Source organism: Lepisma saccharinum, chromosome 9 (assembly GCF_977018435.1).
Source record: "Lepisma saccharinum chromosome 9, izLepSacc3.1, whole genome shotgun sequence".
In the NCBI taxonomy this organism is placed as follows: Eukaryota; Metazoa; Arthropoda; class Insecta; order Zygentoma; family Lepismatidae; genus Lepisma; species Lepisma saccharinum.
In genome coordinates, this window is record NC_139237.1 from 33,752,543 (window position 1) to 33,774,413 (window position 21,871).

General features: G+C 37.7%; 1 protein-coding gene across 1 annotated transcript in view; it reads right to left on the bottom strand.

Moving 5' to 3' along the window:
- Nucleotides 1–2,630: 2,630 nt before the first annotated feature.
- The window catches only part of LOC145991990 (uncharacterized), a 46,543-nt gene continuing 27,302 nt past the window's right edge, over nucleotides 2,631–21,871 (bottom strand). The window contains exons 4-5 of the mRNA XM_083127980.1: nucleotides 14,871–15,709; nucleotides 2,631–2,685 (exon numbers count right to left, since the gene is read on the bottom strand). Of these exons, the coding sequence (XP_082984106.1) occupies nucleotides 2,631–2,685; nucleotides 14,871–15,709 (894 nt within the window). The remainder of the gene's footprint in view (nucleotides 2,686–14,870; nucleotides 15,710–21,871) is intronic.

Consider the following 21,871-nt stretch of genomic DNA (forward strand, 5'->3'; position numbering starts at 1 on the left):
AGTACTAGTTACGTTATATTTGTCACAAAAGTCCGAAGAATCCAGTTGCGGGTTTCGGAGATATGATGCCATCAATATGGCCACTGTCACAATTTGTAGTGTAATCTTTAAACACGTATAACTTCTCACATAATAGAGACAGACCTTCGTTTTGATTCAAAAAAGACAGAACTGAAATATAATGTGTAGTTTTCAAGAAATGGTGCATTACTTGTTGCTGTGTGTTGCTGGTTGAAATATCGACCATCCGTCCTCTACAGGTATAAATGTGGAGGTTGAAATTTCAACCATCCGGACGATAGGAGTTTGCCTGATTTTTAAAAGCTTTTTTCCAGTTTGAACACAAAAAAGAGCATTTTGTCTTGTCTCCAGTGTGAGTTCTTACATGGACACTTAGGTATGACTGAGTTGTAAATGCTTTCTTACATGTTGAACATAAAAAGGGCTTCTCACCAGTGTGATTATTAAATGATACCGCAGAAGTTACTACCCTGAAAATGCTTTATTGAGAGTTGAACGTACAAAAGGCTTTACCCCAGTGTGAATTCTTAATGAACCCCTAGGTTTGCCTGATTTTTCAGTGATTTCTTTTACAAGTTCAAATTACAAAGGCCTTTTATCTAGTGTAAATTCTTAAATGGGCCTGCAGATTTGTCTGCCTTGTAAATGCTTTTTTGCAAATAACATACAAAGGGCTTCTCTCCCATGTGAATCCTTAAATGCCTCAGTAGGGTTGTCTGACATGTAAATGCTTTATTGCAAGTTGAACATACAAACAGCTTCTCTCCAGTGTGAATTCTTAAGGCCTGATTGCATAAAGCAGTTGATCCTCGATTAGCTAGTAAAATTGATCTGAAGTCACGCTGAACTCTGATTTTATGTTGTATAAAAGTTGAACTGACATTAAGTCCCTGCGATCTGCGGTCAAAGTTGACCCGCGATTTTTCTCCAATCAGCAGACATTGATCTTAGTTCAGCTGTTGTAACATGGCTCAACTAACGCCTATTTGCTTGTAAAATGTGTTGCACGTGAACGTATGCGGCAAAACGGGAGAATCAATTCATAAAATCCTGTTTTCATAATAATAAAGAAGTAGCATGCACAACGAGGTGAACAATGATAAATATTTCTTATTTTTCTTTCTTTCCATATATTGCGTGTCATTGTTATTTACTGTTTGAAATATCATGTATTTTTTTCTTGAAATTTGCCTTAAATGACTGCAAGAGCATATTGTAACATTGTAATTTCATGATCAGAGAATGGTAACTTGAGAACAATCAAGTGTTGATCTTGATTGACACAAACAGAAAATATGACCCGCTTACGTTTTCTTGTTGATGTCATTGTAAAACTTGCATTGGGATGAAGAAGGAGGTCAGGTTCACGGATGTTAAAAATATTATAATTTCGCTTTATTGCATCCAGCCAAGTGTCATTGCAATTCAATTTTGTCCGCAGAAGGGAACAGAGCATGTAACTTTGGTTGTAGTGTATATATCTACTGCTTTATGAACCGAGCACATTGCATTTTAGTTGGTAAAGCTTTCTTTCCTCCTGATATATAAATAACAGATATTTTATTTCGAATATTATTTCTTTGGGCATAATTTACATCCGAGAGGACAAATGCAAACACATTTTACATTTCACAAGTCACAGCGTAGGTTATTCAATTAAGTGCAGGGAAAATTCTGTATACTACTTACAGGAACTAATGGTCCACCTGTAACATGTTATCGAGTAATCACCAAATAAATATAATAAACATCTCCTCACATGAACAACAGCTCCAAATCCAAGTATAAGAAAGTTGTTATATCTCTTTTCAGCATTAAAAAGAAATGCAGATTTTTTTTTAAAAAAAATCCATTTATGCAAGCATATTTTCTCCCCTTTGCAACCGAGAACCGATAGTTGCTTTCATTGTCAATGACAAATCATCCACGTGGAACTCACACAAGCAATAAATGGTCATTTAGTATCTAATTTACATGATTTTACTAAATTTGCAACATTTACTACATCCAGCACCTCAGATTTATTCCTTATACAAATATTAAATACATGCATTTTCCGAAACCGACTTTAAAATGTTTGCTGTTCAGTGTTAGACAATTGGCAACATCACAGGCACACTAGCGACATGTCTGGATTTGCCATGTTACCAAACGTATTTCTTTGACCCAAAATCAGGAGTTGGGTCAAAGATCGACAAATCGACAGTTAGCTTTATACAACATGATAGAAGCTTGAACTAAGTTCATTCCCGGATCGTAGGTTAAATCTGATCTCCAGTTAGTGATGTTTATACAATCGGCCCTAAATGGCACTACAGATGTTGTTCCCTTCTAAATGATCTCTTGCAACTTGAACATTGAAAGGACTTCTCTCCAGTGTGAATTCTAAAATGAATCCATAGGTCTGACTGATATTTAAATATTTTATTGCAAGTTAAACATTCAAAGGGCTACTCTCCAGTGTCAATTTTTAAATAAGTTTTGAAATTATTTGCTCTATTATTTCTTCCACTACAAAGTGATAGTCTGGAGCTCTTGGGTTTATCAACCCCCCTTGTTATATTAACATATTGGACATTAGTATTTAAAAACAATGGATATTTTTCGGATTACAAATGACGTTTGATTATTTCATCTTCTCTCTCAGGTTTCCTGAATAAGCACCTGCAAGTAGTGTTGTTAATTGTTGAAATGCAAGAAAAATGAGTACAGACAACAGTTAATTATTGATATGTTGATTTGTTCTAAAAATTATGCACGCACACACACATAGAATGTAACAAATAAATGGAAATGATTGCACAAAGAATCATCGTTTCACACATTCAGGTTATATGCTAGAACATGACAGAAAAAAATTAACATTCTGAAAACTCTGATTGGAATTATCATAATGGGTAATCAGCAGACATACAGGAGTGATTTTATGTAAAAATAGTGACCAATTTTAATGAGGACCTAAGGCAGAGCAGCTACGGACAAGCAGGAATGTAATTCCCTGACTTCTGTAGGTTTTCAAGGCAAAATTTAGTATTTCTTATCCATGACAAGTATTTGTACATGTACAAGGGTCGTTCAAGGTTGACCGGGATTTTCGTACGTAAAAAATCGATGAATAGCCGGATCATGATGAAACGTGCGGGTGACGTAATGTATTCCTTCGCGAGTAACTAGTGCCCGGCATGACATATTTCGCGCATGCGCAGCAGTTGCAGCGAACATAGCGGCAAGCAGTGTGTCTGTGGATGTGGAGCAGCGGTGTGTAATCAAATTTCTCATGAAGGAGAAAGTGAAACCAGCTGAGATTTTCAGACAATTGCAAGCACAGTATGGTGAACAAACGATGTCGCGGATAAGAGTGTACGATGGTGTGAGCAGTTTCGCGAAGGACGGGAGCTGGTGGCAAATGAAGCGCATGGACACATTCGCCCGACTGCAGTCACACCAGTGAATATCGCACGTGTTGAGCAAATGATTCTTGATAACCGGCGAGTAACAGTCCGGGATATTGCTGCCGAGGTGAATATCAGTGTCGGGAGTGTTGAGACAATCATTCACGACCACTTACGCTTCCGCAAAATCTGTGCAAGGTGGGTTCCCCGCCAGCTGACATTCGATCAGAAGTGGACACGCAGGACGGTCTGTGAACAGCTTCTGAATCGGTTTCGAGCAGAAGGTGATGAATTGTTGAAATCCATCATCACGTGTGATGAAACATGGTTGCACAATTCAACCCCAGAGACCAAAACACGCAGCATGGAGTGGTGGCATAAAGGTTCCCCGCCCCCCAAGAAAAGCAAAACGCAGCCGTCCGCTGGAAAGATCATGGCAAGTGTCTTCTGGGACATGAAGGGCGTTATCCATGTGGATTTTCTGGACAAAGGGAGCACGATTAATGCCCAGTATTACTCCACATTGTTGAGTGGTGCTGTACGAAAGTCCATTCACAAGAAAAGACCTGGGATGTTGTCTGGAAATGTCATTCTTCTCCATGACAATGCCTGCCCTCAAACGGCCAATGTGACAACAACAACTCTGGCCGACATGCGCTGGGAAGTTCTGCCCCATCCCCCCCACCCTCCAGATTTAGCCCCCAGTGATTATCATTTGTTTGCACCCCTTAAAGACCATCTGGGAGGGAAGAAATTCACGACAGACGAAGCACTGCGGAGCGATGTCCTCCAGTGGCTACGACAACAACCAAGTTCTTTCTACACCCCTTAACTTTTTGGTGCCCAAGGCCATTTTCACATGTAACCCCCTTGATGCCCAAGCCAATTTTGAGCAAAATGCAGAGTTTCAATTAAGTGAGTGTAGATCGGAGGCTAATTGCCCTAGAGAGATGAGTGATATACCGTTGTACGCGAAATGAACCAGAGATTAAGACTATATAAAATTTAAGCAAATTCGGCGTATATGTGGGGGGGGAGGGGGCTAACTCTCAAAATTCCAAAATTTCGGGAAAAAAAATTTGGTTCCCCCACCCTCCCCTCAAGAAAAAAGTACATGACAGTGTCGACATGCACATGGAAATGATCGCTGACATGTAAGGAACACAAAAATATTTGCATTATTATCATACCCCCAAAAGGAATGGTCGGCACGCCACTGATTCAAGCTTCAAAATGCAGCGGTACCTTGAAATGACTAGCTCAGAGACTATTTGCCCTGGAGATATGAACGATATACCGTTGTACGCAGAATGAATCACAGATTCAGACGATATATAATTTATGCACATTCGGCGTATATATGGAGAGGGAAAGGGGGAAATCCCCTGAAAATATTTTTTTTTTTAAAAAAATGGGGTTTCTCCCCCCCCTGAAAAAAAGGATATGAAAAGTTCAAAATGCACATAGAAATTATCGCTGGCATGTAAGAAACAGAAAAATATTTGCATCATTGCCGTATGACCAATGTAACGCGAGTTGTACCCCTGAAACGAGAGGCTTGTACGCCACTGTCTCAAGCTTCGGAATTGAGCAAAATGCAGAGTTACATTGAATTGACTACAGCTCAGAAACTAAATGCCCTAGAGATATGAAAGATATACCATTGTACGCACAATGAATCACAGATTCAGACGATATATAATTTATGCACATTCGGCGTACATATGGAGGGGGAAAGGGGGGAAATCCCCTCAAAAATACTTTTCTTAAAAAAATGGTGTTCCCCCCTAAAAAAATGTCAAAATGCAAAATTTATGCAAATTTGGCGTATATATGGAGGGGGAAGGGAGAAAATCCCCAAAAATTATTTTAAAAAATTGTCACTTCACCCAAAAAATATCCTCGCACTTGGGCACAAAACGACACCTACGCACAACATTCACAGACGAAAAGCTAGAATGCAGTGAAAAATGAGCGCCGATTCTTGCAGCTGTTGAAATTCTATTTTTAGACAATGCAGGGTAACCCCTGTTGCAACTTGTGGACACTTGTGCTAAAAAAACAAAGGTTTCCTTCAGCGCAATTCGAAATTCCATATTCACAACGCAGATTCAACAACCAGTCTTCCCCCTCCCCCACCCCCTGCTTGCGCCCTCACAGAAAACTTTCATTTTGACATCGGATACTGATAAACAAGCTTCCTTCGAATGCAGTTAAAGTATTGCTTTGCTTTAGAACAACAAAGCCGGTCTTCCTTTGTCGGCAAAAATTTGACCTTGAAAAGAGATGCAAAAGAGAAGTCCCTTTTCCCGCCTTTTCCCCTCCATTTTCATGGACAAAAAAAAATGCAAAAAAAAACATTTCTGTTAAATACATGTGTTAGGAACAATATAAAAAAAATCGAAATTCTAGCCAAAAATAGAAAAGTTATAACGTAAAAACTACGACCTTGACACAGCATCTCAATCGAGACGCTTGGTACCGGGAGGGTTACATTTGGGTATCTCGATCGAGATGCTTGGATCCCAAAAGGTTAATCTTCAGTGCAATAAAATAAGGGAGAAACGTTATCTTTGTCTGGAAAATAAACCATTTGAATGTACTTGATACAACCACTAGTTATTAAAAGTTGCAAAATTCTCATTAAGCATTTCACTTCTCTTGTCTTCCATAGGTGCACCCAGGAATTTTCTATCGGCTGGGGGGGGGGATTAATTATTTAATTATACCAAATGAAAAGTACGAGTCTGCCAGAACTTGTTCCTTGTATATATATATATAAAAAGATGGCATGGTTCTTTATTTTCAAGCAACAACTTTTGTGTGAGATGAATTGAAGGTCTTACAAAAGGGTGCAACTATTGATAAATGCTGCTTTGCCATTCCAAAGTGATTTCTGTTACTTGAAAATTATACAAGGAAGAGAAATTCTCCACTGTAAAATTGTGGGAAAAAGTAATTTTCTGAATAACATGATGGACTTGGGAGGGGGATCTGATTCCCATAACCTCCCCCTTCAGTGCACCCATCTTGCATACCCTTGCATACCCTAGGCCATGTCCGGATTGGCACGAAATCTCTCCCCGACAAAATGACAACACCAAAAGGGGGCTTGCATAAGACACAATCCTCAGTCGATCAGTCCATTCTGCTCCTCACCCCTTTATTGACAAAAAAATAAAATACTAAAAAATATTAAACAAATAAAATAAAAAAATGATACTGTAACTTTAACCTCACATAAATATTTTGTATCTCATAGTTTACGCATATGTTTAATGGTCTTCTACAACAAAATATTTTTGCCCTCCTTTTGGCAATCGTTTTTTATAATATGTATTTATGTTGCAACCCAACACAGTGATCTATCTACGCATGACTGCTAAATGCTAGTAAGCTAAACATTCGAGAAAAAAATATGTGTTGACTACTGCCAACACTGCACATGCTGCCGAAATCTTTGGTATCTCGATGCTTGGAACAAGGAAAGAAATGCAGGATGGGGTGAGTGCGAGCAGACCCAAACATGTGGTTGGGGCTGATCTGAGCCAATGGAGTTGCCTTCCGAATTTGTAGAGTACCCAAGAGAAGCAGTAGCGTTTGCTTGCAGAGATCAGCAGGAAAGTGGATTGGGTAGGTGCAGACAGCGCTTAAGTCACAATCAGGATCATTCGGAACTGTCTTCAGGAAGGCCAGGCTACACGAGACAGGGAGCAGCATGTTCATGCGGAAAGCTGAATTTCTTGCAGTGGAAGTGGTTTCAGAGCGATCATTGTTGAATTTTCATGTTTGAAGATGGCAAAAAAATGTTTATTTTTTCCTTACTGTGTTGTGGGTATGTACCCAGAATGCACACTGCTGCAATTCAACATTAGTCACATGGCAACATCAGTCTATGCCAGTGATTTCGCACCAGCAGACTTCTTCCTCTTCACCAAGATAAAATCAACCCTCCAAGGTCACAGATTCCAGACAATAGAAGACATCAAGGGGAATTCCCTATGGGACCTACAGGCCATTCCAAAACTAGTGTTCCAGCACATATTCCAGGACTGGAAAAAATGCAGGGAGCACTTTGGAGAGGAGTATTTTGAAGAGGACAGGTCCAAACAGCTGCTAAAAATTACAATTTTCTCAAGTTTGTAAAACTTTGGATTCTTTTTGACCAACCCTTGTATCCCACCAGAACTAATAAGTCATGGAGGATATATGCTAAGGAACAAAATTTACAAATTGATACTCAACACATGGAATAAAGAAGAAGTGCCAAAGGAATGGTTACATGGTATCGTCTTCCAACTTTTTAAAAAGGAGACAGGCTGCAGTCTAGTAATTAAAGACCAATTATGCTTCTAAATGTCATGCACAAAATCTTTACAATTCTTCTACAAAATAGGCTCTCTGAACTGCATAACATATTTATTGATTTTATGCAAGCATTTGATTCAGTAAATAGAAATTTAATTTAGTCTCAAAATAATAATAATAATAATATAAAGATTATTAAATTTGACTCTGCACAATACTACAGACAGAGCAGCAAAAATAAACAATTTATTTAGTATAGTCATGGAAGCAATAATTCAGAAGCTAGAAGGCAACATTTCAACAGGCTCTGTTTACATTGTATCTATATCAGCTTTCTGTTTATTGCATTTTTCTTCATGTACATCTCATGTATTTTGTCTTATTTTCATTAAGTCCCTTAAATATCTCAGGGGAAATAGTAAATGGAAACAATGTAATTAATTGAAGAAGAGATTAAAGAAAGGATTGCAGCTGAAAGAAGATATTCCATTCTAAATTAATTCCCAGGAAAACAAAATCAAAACTGTACCAATCCTAATGAGACCTGCAGTTACACATGGCTGTGAAACGTGGGTGCTCAAAGAAAATATAATTCACAAACTGATTATATTTCAATGTGACCCAACCGACTCAATCTTTGAACTTTGACGTATCTTTCTATATTTTATTACTATATTCAGCTTTCCATTTGCTTTTATTCATCATATGCCAGTCTCTTTGGACCATATATTTTCCTTGATTCACTATTAATTTATATTTCATTACTTGCTACTTTAGTTTCACAAGTAAGTCAACCATTCATTAGTTCTTGCAGTAACCACAATGTCATCTGTTGAAATGTTGCCTCTAATTTACAACTTCTGAAATATTGCTTCCATGACTGCTGACACCACTTCTCTTACTCTCTAAGCTACCTAAAAAAAAAACATCACATTCATACTCCTACTTCCTTCCCACCAATGCTTCCAAGCACTGAAGACCTGTAAACAACCTAAATCATCCCTTAAATCCAAGGAATAGCAGACACCCACTAGGTTTTTTCACTCACAGCTTTCCTGGTAAGGTGATTCAAGCAAGTACTCCCAGACTACCAGTAAGGTTAAGTTGACATTCACTTCCAAAATTTCAAGCACACACACATTGCTCTCATGTTGATTGGAGACCAAGTGTAAGGTTAAAAATTAATGAAGATGAGGATGAAGAGGCAGAGCTCAGATTGATTCACTCTGGAACCTGGTACTTCATTGGTGGATGCCATTCTTTCACAGAGAAGTGGATTCCATGGATGACTGAGCTGGAGTACCATGTCCATGTTAAGGTTCATGCTTTCTCAGGTGATGGCTATGGTTTTTCAACTCTTCCGTCCCAGTAACTGGTGCTTTCAGGCAAGGATTTGGTGTCTGCAAATGAAATACTGTGACCCTCAGTGGTGCTGCATACTGCTAACCCTAACTTTTCAGGTTGGAAGATTCTGTAGCTTTGATGTTCCTTTCATCACTACTGTATGGCACATCCTGTTTGTTCAATGCATGGTGTCCCACATTCTCAGGGAATAAGTTATACTTGTAGTACTTGTAGTTCCAAGTAATGAACAGAGTAGAGCCTTGGTCTTGAGTTGCAATCTACGGATGGTCTTTACACTTGCTTGGCAAGAATTCTGTTTAATTTCAAATTAAATTCAGTGTCGGTTTGAATTCAGAGATTTTAAAATTAAATATGGAGAACACAATGCACTCAAATCTGGACATGAAATTTGACTAAAAAGAAGAGTGCACATTAAATTTGAGTAAATAATTGATACACATGAACTGGACATTAATCCCCTTCAAATTTAATACTCAATCCCACCAATTAAAATACACTTCCAGGTAACTTCATATTGACATGAGAGAGCTAATATCTATAAATTAGGCCCCAATAATTTTAGTATTTATTCCTTCCTGGTTAGAATTCACCAAAGAGTATAGGAATTAAAATTGATTTGCAGGATCTGTATATTATCCCCCCCCCAAAAAAAGGTTCTGTATAGTTACTGGGTTAGCAGGGTTCACATCAGCCTGATTATGGCTATGATTAGTCAAGACTTGAGCAACAGTCTTTCAAATGTTGATTTTGACAAATAGTGGAGTTCCAGTAACTTCACTCAAAAGTAACGGAGCTCTAGTTACAGCTAATCACTTTCAAGCATACTCTACAATTATTGTTACTTAAAAAAGTAACCAAATTACTTTTACTTTCTGGACAAATGTGGTTCATAAAACACAATCCATGCACAGACTGCAACCAAGTTGTTCTTCCTTGAACTTGAGAGCCCCTAAAATTAATGTTAACTTTCATTGCATTATCACTAAACTTACATGAAGGGCCAGGGGGAAAGCACCCGTCAATTTTCTGTTGTAAGCGAGGTAGTGGTGTCATTTCTTGCCATGTTGATTCTGTGCTGGATTTTCATTTCATAACTTCAATTTGTCGAATCATATGGACGGGTTAAAGTTACAGTGGTGTAAGTCACTTTTGTAATTTAAAAAAAAAAAAAAAAAAAATCGCAATCTGGTTTCTGTGTCCAAGTATTTTTTTTCACAAAGTGACTTACACCACTGTAACTTTAACCTGTCCATATGTGATTTGTATATTTTCATTTACATGGCGAGTAATGTTTAGCAAATAAAATTTCATTTTTGGAGGTTGTCGAACATTTACTTACCTGCCCCCCTGACCCTTCATATGTATGAATACGTAGACACACTGGTAAGAAATCTCAAAATAAATTTCATGCATAAAAAATTAATTCTGCAAGATTAATTGATTTGGTTTATTTCAGATACCTTGCTTTTCTGCCACTTTTGGATAATTCCAAAGATGAGGATGAGTGATGATATGATGAAACTGATAAAGGGACACTCATAAAAACACCCATGCCCAGGTCAGGATTCGTACCTGGCACCCTGGCATCGTAGCGAGAAATGTTAATATATAATTAGAGTTGCAAAAAAGCTGTTTTTTTTAATGGACATTTTTTTCCGATAAAAAGCCAGCTTTTTTGGAAAAAACTTGAAATTTTGTCTTTTTTGGCTTTTTACAAATTACAGCTAACCTATTTCACTTGAAGTTACTGTTATGAGTTTACAGGTTTGTAGTGACATATTTTACAATTAGCTAAAATAAATTTACATGATGTAGCAGCCAAGAGACAGATATTGGCCAATCCCAATGGACACATACTGCATAATAGTTCAGGTACAATTTTAACCCTAGCTTACCGAGGGGTGGGGGTCTTACAGGCCCACCATCTGTATTTTTTAGATTTTTCAACTGTTTGAAAATAAAATTACATTGTTTCGTAGGGTGTTACCAATATTTCTTTTGTTCATAAAAACAAATGTAATGTAATTAGGAGTCAAAATTCACTTGGTGCTCATATCAGGCGACATCTTTGAATGTGTCTCATTTGAGATACTCATGCCAGTGACAGTGTACAATTGGTTGGTAATGATGGTAATTATTTAATTATTATATTTAATAAGCAACCGCACTTCCGCAAACTAAAAAGCATTAATAAAAAAATTATTATGGCTTTTGTGAGTTTTAGTGAATGATAAAATATATGAGATACTCATGCAATAATTGGTCTTTATTTTTTATTTATGATAGTAATTTTAGTAATTATTATAATTAATAAATAACTGCACATATATAATCAGCAAAGGAAGCAGTGATTCAATAATAAAATATTTTCTTGAATTTTAGTGCAAAAAAAAGTGAGCATTTGAGCCGGCCCCCAGTATGCTTCTCATGCGGCACGGGTAAGATAGGTTTGAGTTGTTGTTTCAAGTCCACTTTGTGCACAGTAAGACTAATCGGGACTGGACCTACAGTTTAAAGTGGAATCTGATCCACTATGTGCTTCCACTGGAATCGAACCTGGAACCCCTTGATTACAAGATGACGATGCTACCACTGCATCATCGGGGAGGCCCAGGGTAAGATAGGGTTAAAACGAAACATGTAGTCCTCATGAGAACATCTGACCATAAAATTAACTTAAAACATTTTTACCTGTTTGTGTCTCAATTTAAATGTTGAAGTCATAAAATATGAAACAAATGTTAATCAAAATATTCGATGTTTTGGTACAATTAAAAATCTTTACTGTTCACAACACATATGCAGATGCATACGTATTTCATGAATTTGTATATATATCCTGTTTAACGGTGCTTTGAGATGGAATCGAAATTTATTTAGAAATAAATGCAACCTTTTGAACCGAAGCAACATAAGCTGCTAGTGTCGCTCGTCACTTGGCCTTTACCGTTTTCTCGGGGAACTTTCAGACTGAAGCAACAAGTGACATGTGTCACTTGGAAGCAGACTCTAAGTAATCCATTCAACCTTTTGAACTGAAGCACGACAATGAGCTAAACATGTCACTTGCATGTTGCTTGGACTATACTGTTTTCTCAATGGCATGCATCGTGACGCTTCGGTCTGTTGTTCTTGCATGCACGGTGAACATTTTGCTTTATACTGAAAAAGTCAGTGTCACTTGTCATCTGTCACTTCAGTCTTAAAACTCCTTCATTGGCGTGCACCATGTAGTCTCAGTCTCATTTGTGCATGCTTGGTGGATGCTTGCTTACAGACTTAAGGGACTCATGTCACTTGAAACTTCAATGTGAGACCCCCCAATATCATGTGTTGCTTCAGTCTGAATTTTCTTTATACTTAACAAGATTGTTAGCTACTTCATCAGACATTAAGATTTAATTTAGCCTGTAAATCACAGAGAACAAAATGCAAGTATTGTTGATGGAAAAATGCTGGCATTTTGATAGAAGGTTCCTTTTATAATCATGAATGACCCTCTGGAGAGGAATAAAGTATTACAAGTTGCCTTGTAATAAAAAGATATCTGAGGTTCAATTCTTACTGGTAGCAGAGTGCTTTTGATCTCATTTCAAACTGTAGGTCTAGTCCAGATTTCTATAATAGATTTTTTTTCGCCATTTCACCCAGTCTTCTTTGCTTCTACTTCAGTTTTAGTGCCAGTGTTTTTCAACCTCCGGGCTGCAGAAGGTCCGATGCACCCAGGGGTTGACGACTAATTTTTTAAATCTAATTTTATATTTGACAGCAAGTCTACATATAATTGAACTATGATTATGCCATACTTGATATATTAATATTAATTAAGGTTGCATATCAATTTTCATATAAAATTTAAAGATCAGAAATGTATTTGTGAGTGAATTTATTGGGATCAGGACATTGACTTGTAAGAAATAAATTTACTGGGCTGTGGTCTCACAAATGTTGAGAATCACTGCAACAAGCAGCCAAAATACATCACGAGTTGCTTCGTGATCAGGTTTAGCGGCCATTTAACCAGATTATACATGATTTACTGGAAAGCCAGAATACAAATGTATATTTTATTGACCACAAAATTTAATGTAAAGAGATTTGATACTAGATTTTCAAAAGGTAGAGCAGAATTTTCTTCTTTGATTCATGTACGTGTTCGTATAACAAATTCAAAGATTGTAAATCATATCATACTATTAGGTTCTATTAAAAGCACATACAAAACTACTCTAGTTATGTGAATATGTTTATACTACATAGATATATATTCAATAAGCCTACCGAAATATGAAGATAACACTCGAAAAGAACCACACATTCTAAAAACTCCAGCTTTCTTGAAAACACTGTTTATGTCTAGCTACGAATTTCATATTGTAAATGGTATTTTATCTTTAGAAATGAGTGTATTTTACAGTAGAGATATAAATGAAAACCATGGAACAGGAAAAATACTGCCAACTCCTGTATTTCCATTGATTTGAGAGACTTTTGTGAGAAAAGACGAAAAAAGCCAAACCAAAAAACTGCAGGAAAAACTCATTTTTTTCCCCAAAAAGCTGTTGTTTTATTTCGACCACTTCCAACTCTATATATCATGCAAGAAAAAATGTGCTTGGAAGAAGGTCAACATTATTTTTATTAAAACATCGATTTAATTAACATTGACAGAGTAAAGGATGATTGTTCCTGGTTGCTCTAAAATAAATACGTTTGGTATAGTCATTGACACTTCTGCATTGTAACAACCCCATTAACTTTAAATAGGATCATTGCACTCCACAAGTGTCAAGGAGTGTACATGTACTGTTGGTTCTAGTATGAGCCTGTGCCCACTCAAAGTTTCAAGTAAAAGAATAATGTTTTCTCACAAATTTTAATATATGTTTAATGTTATTTTTTGGGTGTGTGCAGGATGGAACACTTTTGATTGGATCAGAAAAGGGAAAAGTATTACGTAAAAAAATTAAATTAATCACAATATCCTGATGATTACTGTTTTACAATCATAAAATATTCAGTGTTTTTCAATATTTTGGGATATATTAATTTTAGATGGAAATACTCTCGTGTACATATATTTTTCTTTTTACAAAACAATAAGTCTCCTCTCTTAAGTACACATGCATACACACACATGTACAATTTTCAATGTGTTCAGTAATGGAAGTAAAATATTCCCAACCATTCCATATTTACCAACAGCTCAGGAAAAAGTAAAATTGGAAAGTAAATTTCATGAAGTCTGGATCAGGTAATAAGTTCAATCTTAGTACAGAAGTTTTGGATCATGCTCATTGTCAATTATTATTAAAAACTTTTTATATTGATATTATCCTGAAGGTAGTGGGATTGAAATTAACAGAATAGGAATTTCAACTTGGAATGTACCTGCACAGTTTCTTCGCTATGCTTGTGTGTTTGTCTATACTCGCTAGTATTCCTTGAAAATTGCTACACGCTTGAATGTAAAACCATTTTCTACAAAAGTGTATTTGTGTTTTACTTAGTTATCATTTCATTATATTTATTTTTAATCCTCAGTCTCACATTTCTCATTCCTGATAAGACGATTTGTAATAAAGTAGACTCTTTTTTTTTTAACTTGAACTCCAAGGGGAAAAAAAATCAAATTAACAAAATCATCACATCATTAAAGATGATTTCAAGGAGAATAAACTTCTGTTTGAATTATCTAGCTATTTGAATTAAAAAGAGTTCACTGTGTTTACAAACTATGTGAATATTGCAAATTCTGAAGTAAGGAAAAAGGCAAGTACTTACATTTCAGGAGGGTGTACAGCAAGCTTCCCATTCTGTTCACAATTCACTGCATTGGTAATTTGGCTACCTGATTGAACAACTTTTTCTTGTCTCAATACTTTGTTTAGATTCTCATCATTAGTTGTTTCAAGAATTATATCTCCCATATGCTGACTTAACATTGGTTTTGGTTTGTCCATTGTAGTTGTCACATTACCACTTGCACCATGTGATGAATCCACTTTTGAATTAGGTGTTACATTGTTACTTTCTCCCTGTGACATCACACAAATTTGGTTTTCTTTCCTCATATTGGTTGATACATTACTACTTGCAGTCTCTGATGAATACTCCACACATTTACTTAAATTCTGTTTCTGTTTCTCCATATTTGTTGCTATATAACTACTTCCTTTGTGCAGTGTGTCCACCACATCATGACATAAAATCTTGTTCTGTTCCTTATTACTAACTTCTGATTTAATACTGTTTTGGCACAATGCATCTGCTTTACATTCACTTACTACACCAACTTGACTATCCAATGTCTTCGTTTGTTCTTCTTCTGGTCTGTGAACACTTTGTTCTGAAGCCACCATTTCACCTGCATTGGCTTTATATTCTCCTATTATACCAACTTTAGTATCCAATGTCTTCATTTGTTCTTCTTCTGGCCTGTGAACACTTTGTTCTGTAGCTACTATTTCACCTGTATTAGTTCCTTCATAACTCGCACTCTGGCAGGGACCTTTAGCCAATGCACTTGAATCTTGGTGAGGAAATGCTGTTGGTGAGGAAACCCCTGCTTCCTGCATGTCTGAGTTGTTGCCTTGTACTGCACCCAAAGCTGGATCCAACCACTGAATGAATGAAGAAATAAAAAATATTAGCATACAAAAGTTTGTGAATGTTATTTCCAGAACAGAGCAACCAAAAACATAAGTAATATATTACCAAATATTGTTAGGCTCATCATAGATAAAAAAATATGTACAGACATAAAAAACTTGACAGTTACTGGGTTTCAAAAGACTGTTGCACCACAATAATAAATCCAATAAAACAATCTACTACAACCTCTGTTCACAAATGTTATGGGAAATCTAATATATCAGCCATGAATGCAATCACCTAATCTGAACTACAAACTCATCGAATTTTCCGTCCAACTTTCAAACAGAACTACGCCCTATTTCATTTCACTCCCTATCAAATAAAAATCTTTTCATTTCACTCCCTATCTACCAAAAATCTTTCCCATCCCCACCCAAACTTGTCCACACTGATATTCACTTACAGCAAAAATTCTCACTAAACGACTGGATTGTTTTTGCAATAAACATTCATTTTTGACCTGGTAATCCTGCAGGTCAAATAATGTCAACGTACACCATCTTTTGTTTCTGCCTGACAGTGTGATCAACCATCACAAAATATACAAATACTAGCAGCCTGCCTGTAACTTTGCACACACTGTACTCATTCTTGTGATCTTCTTAAAGGTTCACACAACCACTTTTTATAGATGCGAGTGTAGAGTGACTAGCCATGTGAGGTTGTGTTATTGTATGTATATCTTTGTGTAGCTTGAAAAAGTTCTGGGAAACCAGGATGAAACGTGTAACGTGAGGCAGTCTCCATGTTACAAAAATATATAAACTAAATATTTTTTTTTGTATATATGTGTATGTATATGTATGTGTACACACACACACACACACACACACACACACACACACACACACACACACACACACACACACACACACACACACACACACACACACACACACACTCTCACTCACTCACTCACTCACTCACTCACTCACTCACTCTCTCTCTCTCTCTCTCTCTCCCCTATATGTTAATGGTTCATTACCTAGTAATATGGAACATGCCTCGTATATTAACTATATATCCTGGTGTAGGTTATAAGTTTAAAGAGTTTGTTCTTTCTGCCAGCAAGCTGAGTTGGAAGTTATTATCGGTAGCAACAATGCAGAAAAGCTACTGTTATTGTGTAAATACAAGCCAGCCACTATCTTACGAAAACACTAACACAGGGAAAAGACGAAAGATTAGATTGTCTTTTCCACTCGATATCTGTCGTGTGCCTTGGCGGACAGTAATTAGACTTATATCATAATAATCCATGATTCTTTAGCTGCAAGGCAGTATTTTCAGAATTTAGCTACGTGGACGCAAAAGAAAGCTATGTCCTCGCAAAACAAAACCTGTATAATTTATTTTACTTAACATTTTTCACGCTGTAATTTTTTTTCTTTGTTAACATATCGCATGGCTGTTGCGGGGAGAAGAGGGGAGTTGAAAGAAGCCATACTCCTTGGTCAAATTAAATACAGTGTATAATGTTTAAAATTCCATTACATATTTAATAATCACAAAAGGATACAAGTAAATACTTTATACTGTGTAACTAATTGTGTTTCTCATTGATACTTCATTAACTTGTATTGTGATGCAATATTGGTGTAAAAATAAAAGTTTGTAAATCCATCACGGCACCGAGAAATCAGATATAAGCAGCGACTCGGTGGCTCATGGTCTTTGTACTCGAAACTCTGATAAATGTGGAACTCGTATAACAGTCTTTTCTTTAAATGCCCGAACTTCTGCCTTTGTATCCATTTCGATCTTAGAAATTAGTTTATTCTGGGATTACCTTAGGGCAGTTACTTAGCTCTTCTGGTCAGAAGGAGTATATGCTCCTGGTCAGGAGATACAATTGAGAGAGTTGTGATTGTCCTGGGATATGCCGGAATTTGGGATCGGCCGATAGACTGTTGGTTGACAACATTTGTAACCCTAGTCAGGGTACACCTTTTCTTATTCGGTGGTCATGGAAGAATCTTTAGTTCTCTGGTCAGAGGCTGGGAGATAAAAGAAAGTTGGATACTTAACTGGACATTGGCAGAACCTAGTGGGAAATGGATTGTCGACTGCTTGTAGGATCTTGGTCAAGATCTATAAGTAGATTGAGAACCTTTGATGCAGAATTACGACAGACCTTTCATTTGAGAACCGAAGCAGCCAGATTACCAGAACCCTGGGACAAGGAGTTTTAAGTCCCGAAGGGTTACTGAGTGAGAAGCCGAGGCTCAATAGACCCATCAACCAAATACGCTCCAGGAGCAGACCTTGCAAATGTCTCAGATAAAATAAAATAGAAACCACTAAAAATAACTGTGCTAGATTAGTTTACATCATTTTTGTGATTATTTACATTTGTATGTTCATACACTACAAAAAATATTTTTGTAGCTTAGGGCCAACACGAAGAAGAATATTATTGAAATGGATCAGCAGCCCTTGACTTCCAAACAAACATAAAAGATATGCATCTAGGGATGTATTGTCCTCCAAGTAGGTCTTTCTAGCATAATAAGTTGTCTTGGAAACACTGGTGACACATTAAGAAAATAACAAGTCATTCTTTTTCTTTACCCTAACATGTCATTGCAGACCAGAGTAATGGTTATGACCTCAGGTGTCAGTATTACCAGGATGCTAGTTATGCTCACTCTCAGACACGTCAATAAGACTCTCCATGGGAGAAGCAGCCATCCCCAAATTGATTACAGCAACTTCGAGTGGAAACTGCAGTTGCTTGAGTTCAAAGGAGTAGTCAGAATGAGAGCGATGAAATGTATGAAGACTGCTTGCAGCCACTGAGCACAGCCAGTTGATTATGTTCCTGTGGAGAGCTTTTACACACAGCCTGGTTCCATTACGTAATTTGGATGGGATTATGTTCCTGAGTAGCATGAAAGGCTCCTCCCACCTTTTTCTTTATGATAAGCACGTGAGATGGAAGGACAGGTAGGTGTTCAGGAATTCCATTTGATAGTGAATGGCATCACATATGTGCATGATTGTATCCTCACTCTTGTGCTCCATTTCTATTCCTTTTAATGATCTGAGTAGATTCATTGTTTCTAAAAGGTGTTCTCAGGTTACAAACCAGGTTAGATTGGAGTTAGCTTCCAACGTTTCACGTGCATACATTGCTCTCATCATCAGGGAATATAGAAATAGAGACCAGTGTAGTAAATATATGACAATTATGGAGTGGAATTAGGGTTCTGTCTTCTTATTGGCTGCAGAATTGTTTTTACGGAGGAGCGATTCCAGGCATGACTGAGCTGAAGTCCCAAGTCCCTGTTGAGATTGGTGCTTTCCTATGATATGGCTATGGCTTCTCTTACTCGTCAGTCCCAGTACCCGGCACATATGGCTATTATTTTTATGTCAGAAAATAAAACCCTGTGTCCCTTTGTGATGCTGTGTTCTGCAAGTCCTGACTTTTCAGGTTGGAATAATCTGATGTTGTGCTGATGTTCATTGTGTCGTCGTTCAATGGTGCATCCTGTTTGGCCTATGTATGGTGTCCCACACTCGCAAGGAATACGGTATACTCCTGAAATCCGTAGCTTCAGGTTATCCTTGACTGAGCAGAGAAGAGCCTTGGTCTTGAGTGGTGGTCTATGGATGGTCTTCACTCCGTGTCTTGCGAGAATTCAACTTAATTTCCCAAAGGTGTGCCCAATAAAAGGTAAAACTGTTGTAGTGGAATGTTCTCCTGTGTTCACCACGCGAACCAGCCAAACATGGGGATGTGGTACCTTCACCACACAGCCTCCCTGCTAGCAGCAACATGGGAGAACCATGGTAACCCGAGAACACCTTTTCGAATCACGTTGCCAGGAAAGCTACAATTCCTATTTTCATTAGTTTCTGTCACCTTCACCTTGTCTTTCCACAGTGTGAATAGTATGCTCCCTCAGCCTGTCCATGAACTTGTTGACATCTGGAATATCAGGGCGATTTAGGTTTTGAGTACTGAGCCAAGGCCTACTGAGATGATGGTGACGTTTGGTTCATCAACAGATCTGCAGCTGGGCACGATTCCCATCCAAACACTCTTGCAATTTAGACTTGAATCCAAGAATTACATTCTGACAGTGCTTGTCTGGAATGTTCTGAATCACATCACGTATCTTGAACTTCAGGTCGTTAACATTGTCAGTTTCTGTGCATACACCTGGGTCTTGAAATGTTCCCACAGCCAGTAATCACAATGCTTAAGGTTTGGTGACCTTGCAAGCCAAGGTGTGGGTCCAGCAGCCAATCCATCTCTCCCCTAATTGTCCATCAAGAAAATCATGAACTTCAAGGGCAAAGTGTGGGGAGCACCATCTTGCTGTAAGTCAACCTCATTGATTATGCCTAACCTCTCAAGGAATGTCTGTAACATGTTCAGATAGCTGTAGTCATTGTTCCATGGAAACTGCACACCACACATTGACCTTGGGTCTATTCTGCTGATGTGTCTCGTACTCATGTGGATTCTCAAAACCCTAAAATCAGCAATTGTGTCTAGTCACTTTTCTCAAAATTGGCCTCATCGAGGAATGAATGAAAGACTGAAGGGCATCACCACCTTCACCATTTAATTGAGTTAGCATTAATTCACAAAACTCACTTCTCATGTCACAGTCTTCTATCAGATCATGTACAAATCTCAACTTGTACGGCCTGGTTTTCACTTTCTAGTTTAAGATACTGTGTAACGTAGACCTCGATTCTCCTAGTGGCAAGAATCTTCAATTAAGAGATTTCATTGGACTCAATTGCACTCTCTAATGCACTGCATCCACCAATCGTCAAGCCATAACACGAACTGAGCTTTATCCTGCTTTGATGCCATCATGAAATCTTGTGATCACTTGCACACAAGTCATTCAGCAGTGTGGACAGAACAAAATTGTAAATTATCTTCGGTGTTAGAAAGAAAATTAAAAAAAATGTAACAAACCTATTACTTTATATATAGCTTTACAGAATCCTGCAGTACTTTTAAAACTCACTCTGTATACAATACATATTATGGTAGTCCATCATAACATGGGCAAAAAAAAAGTCTCAGATTTCAACACATACTTGCTAATTTTGTTCCATTAGGTCCACTTACTCTGTGCAAAATTTTGTGCCAATTAATAAAATATTTATGGGTAGCTCAGAGCCCTCAAAAATGTTCCATACCAGCTATGTGAATGAAAATTTTTCAGTTAAAAATGCAGGCTTGACCAGGGCTCAAACTCAGGTCTCTGGCATGCTGTGCCATTGCTCTACCACTGAGCTACCAAGCTGATTTCATTTGATTTTTCGCTGGCGATGCTTTACCTGTGTGGAACTAGGTAACTAGGAGGAAATAAGTGGCATTTTGCACCCCCCCCCCCCCCGCCCCTCTCACTTTTGGAACCCAATCGCCGCCACTGCAGCCCAGTAAATTTATTTCTTACAAGTTGATGCCCTGGTCCCAACAATTTCACTCAAACACATTTTTGATCTTTACAGTTTATATGGAAATTAATAGGTGCCCTTAATTAATATAACTAACTAACTCTCTAGCCTCCTTAAACCCGAAGGTTCATGGCTGCAGCAACACAGTCCTTCCATCTGTCCCTATGCTGAGCAAGATCTATATACTCTTTTCCATCCCTACCGATTTCCTTTAGGTCCATCTCAACGTTATCCCTCCATCTTCATCTTGGCCTTCCTACAGGTCTCTTACCATCAGGTTTCCCAACAAGAATCCTGTATATTTCTCTTTCCTATCCCATTCGTGCCACATGGCTCGTCCACCTAAGTCTTCTTGATTTAATAATTCTAATAATATCTGGACATTAATATGAGGGGCAGTGAAATGAAAACTGAACACCCGCTACAAAGTGACAATTGAGTTTGTTTTATTCAAAAGTAATTGCCACAAGTGTTAAGACATTATCCCACTGGGAGGCAAGACGATCAATTCCAGTCTTGTGGAAAGAGGTAGGTCGCTGACAGATCCACAACCTCACCCACTGTTGCACTTCCTCGTCCAAATGAAACTGACGTCCATGAATGTCTTTCTTCAGGTCACCAAAAATGTGGAAGTCACAAGGGGAAATATCTGGGCTGTATGGAGGATGTTCAAGCGTTTCCCAGCCAAATGTCTGAAG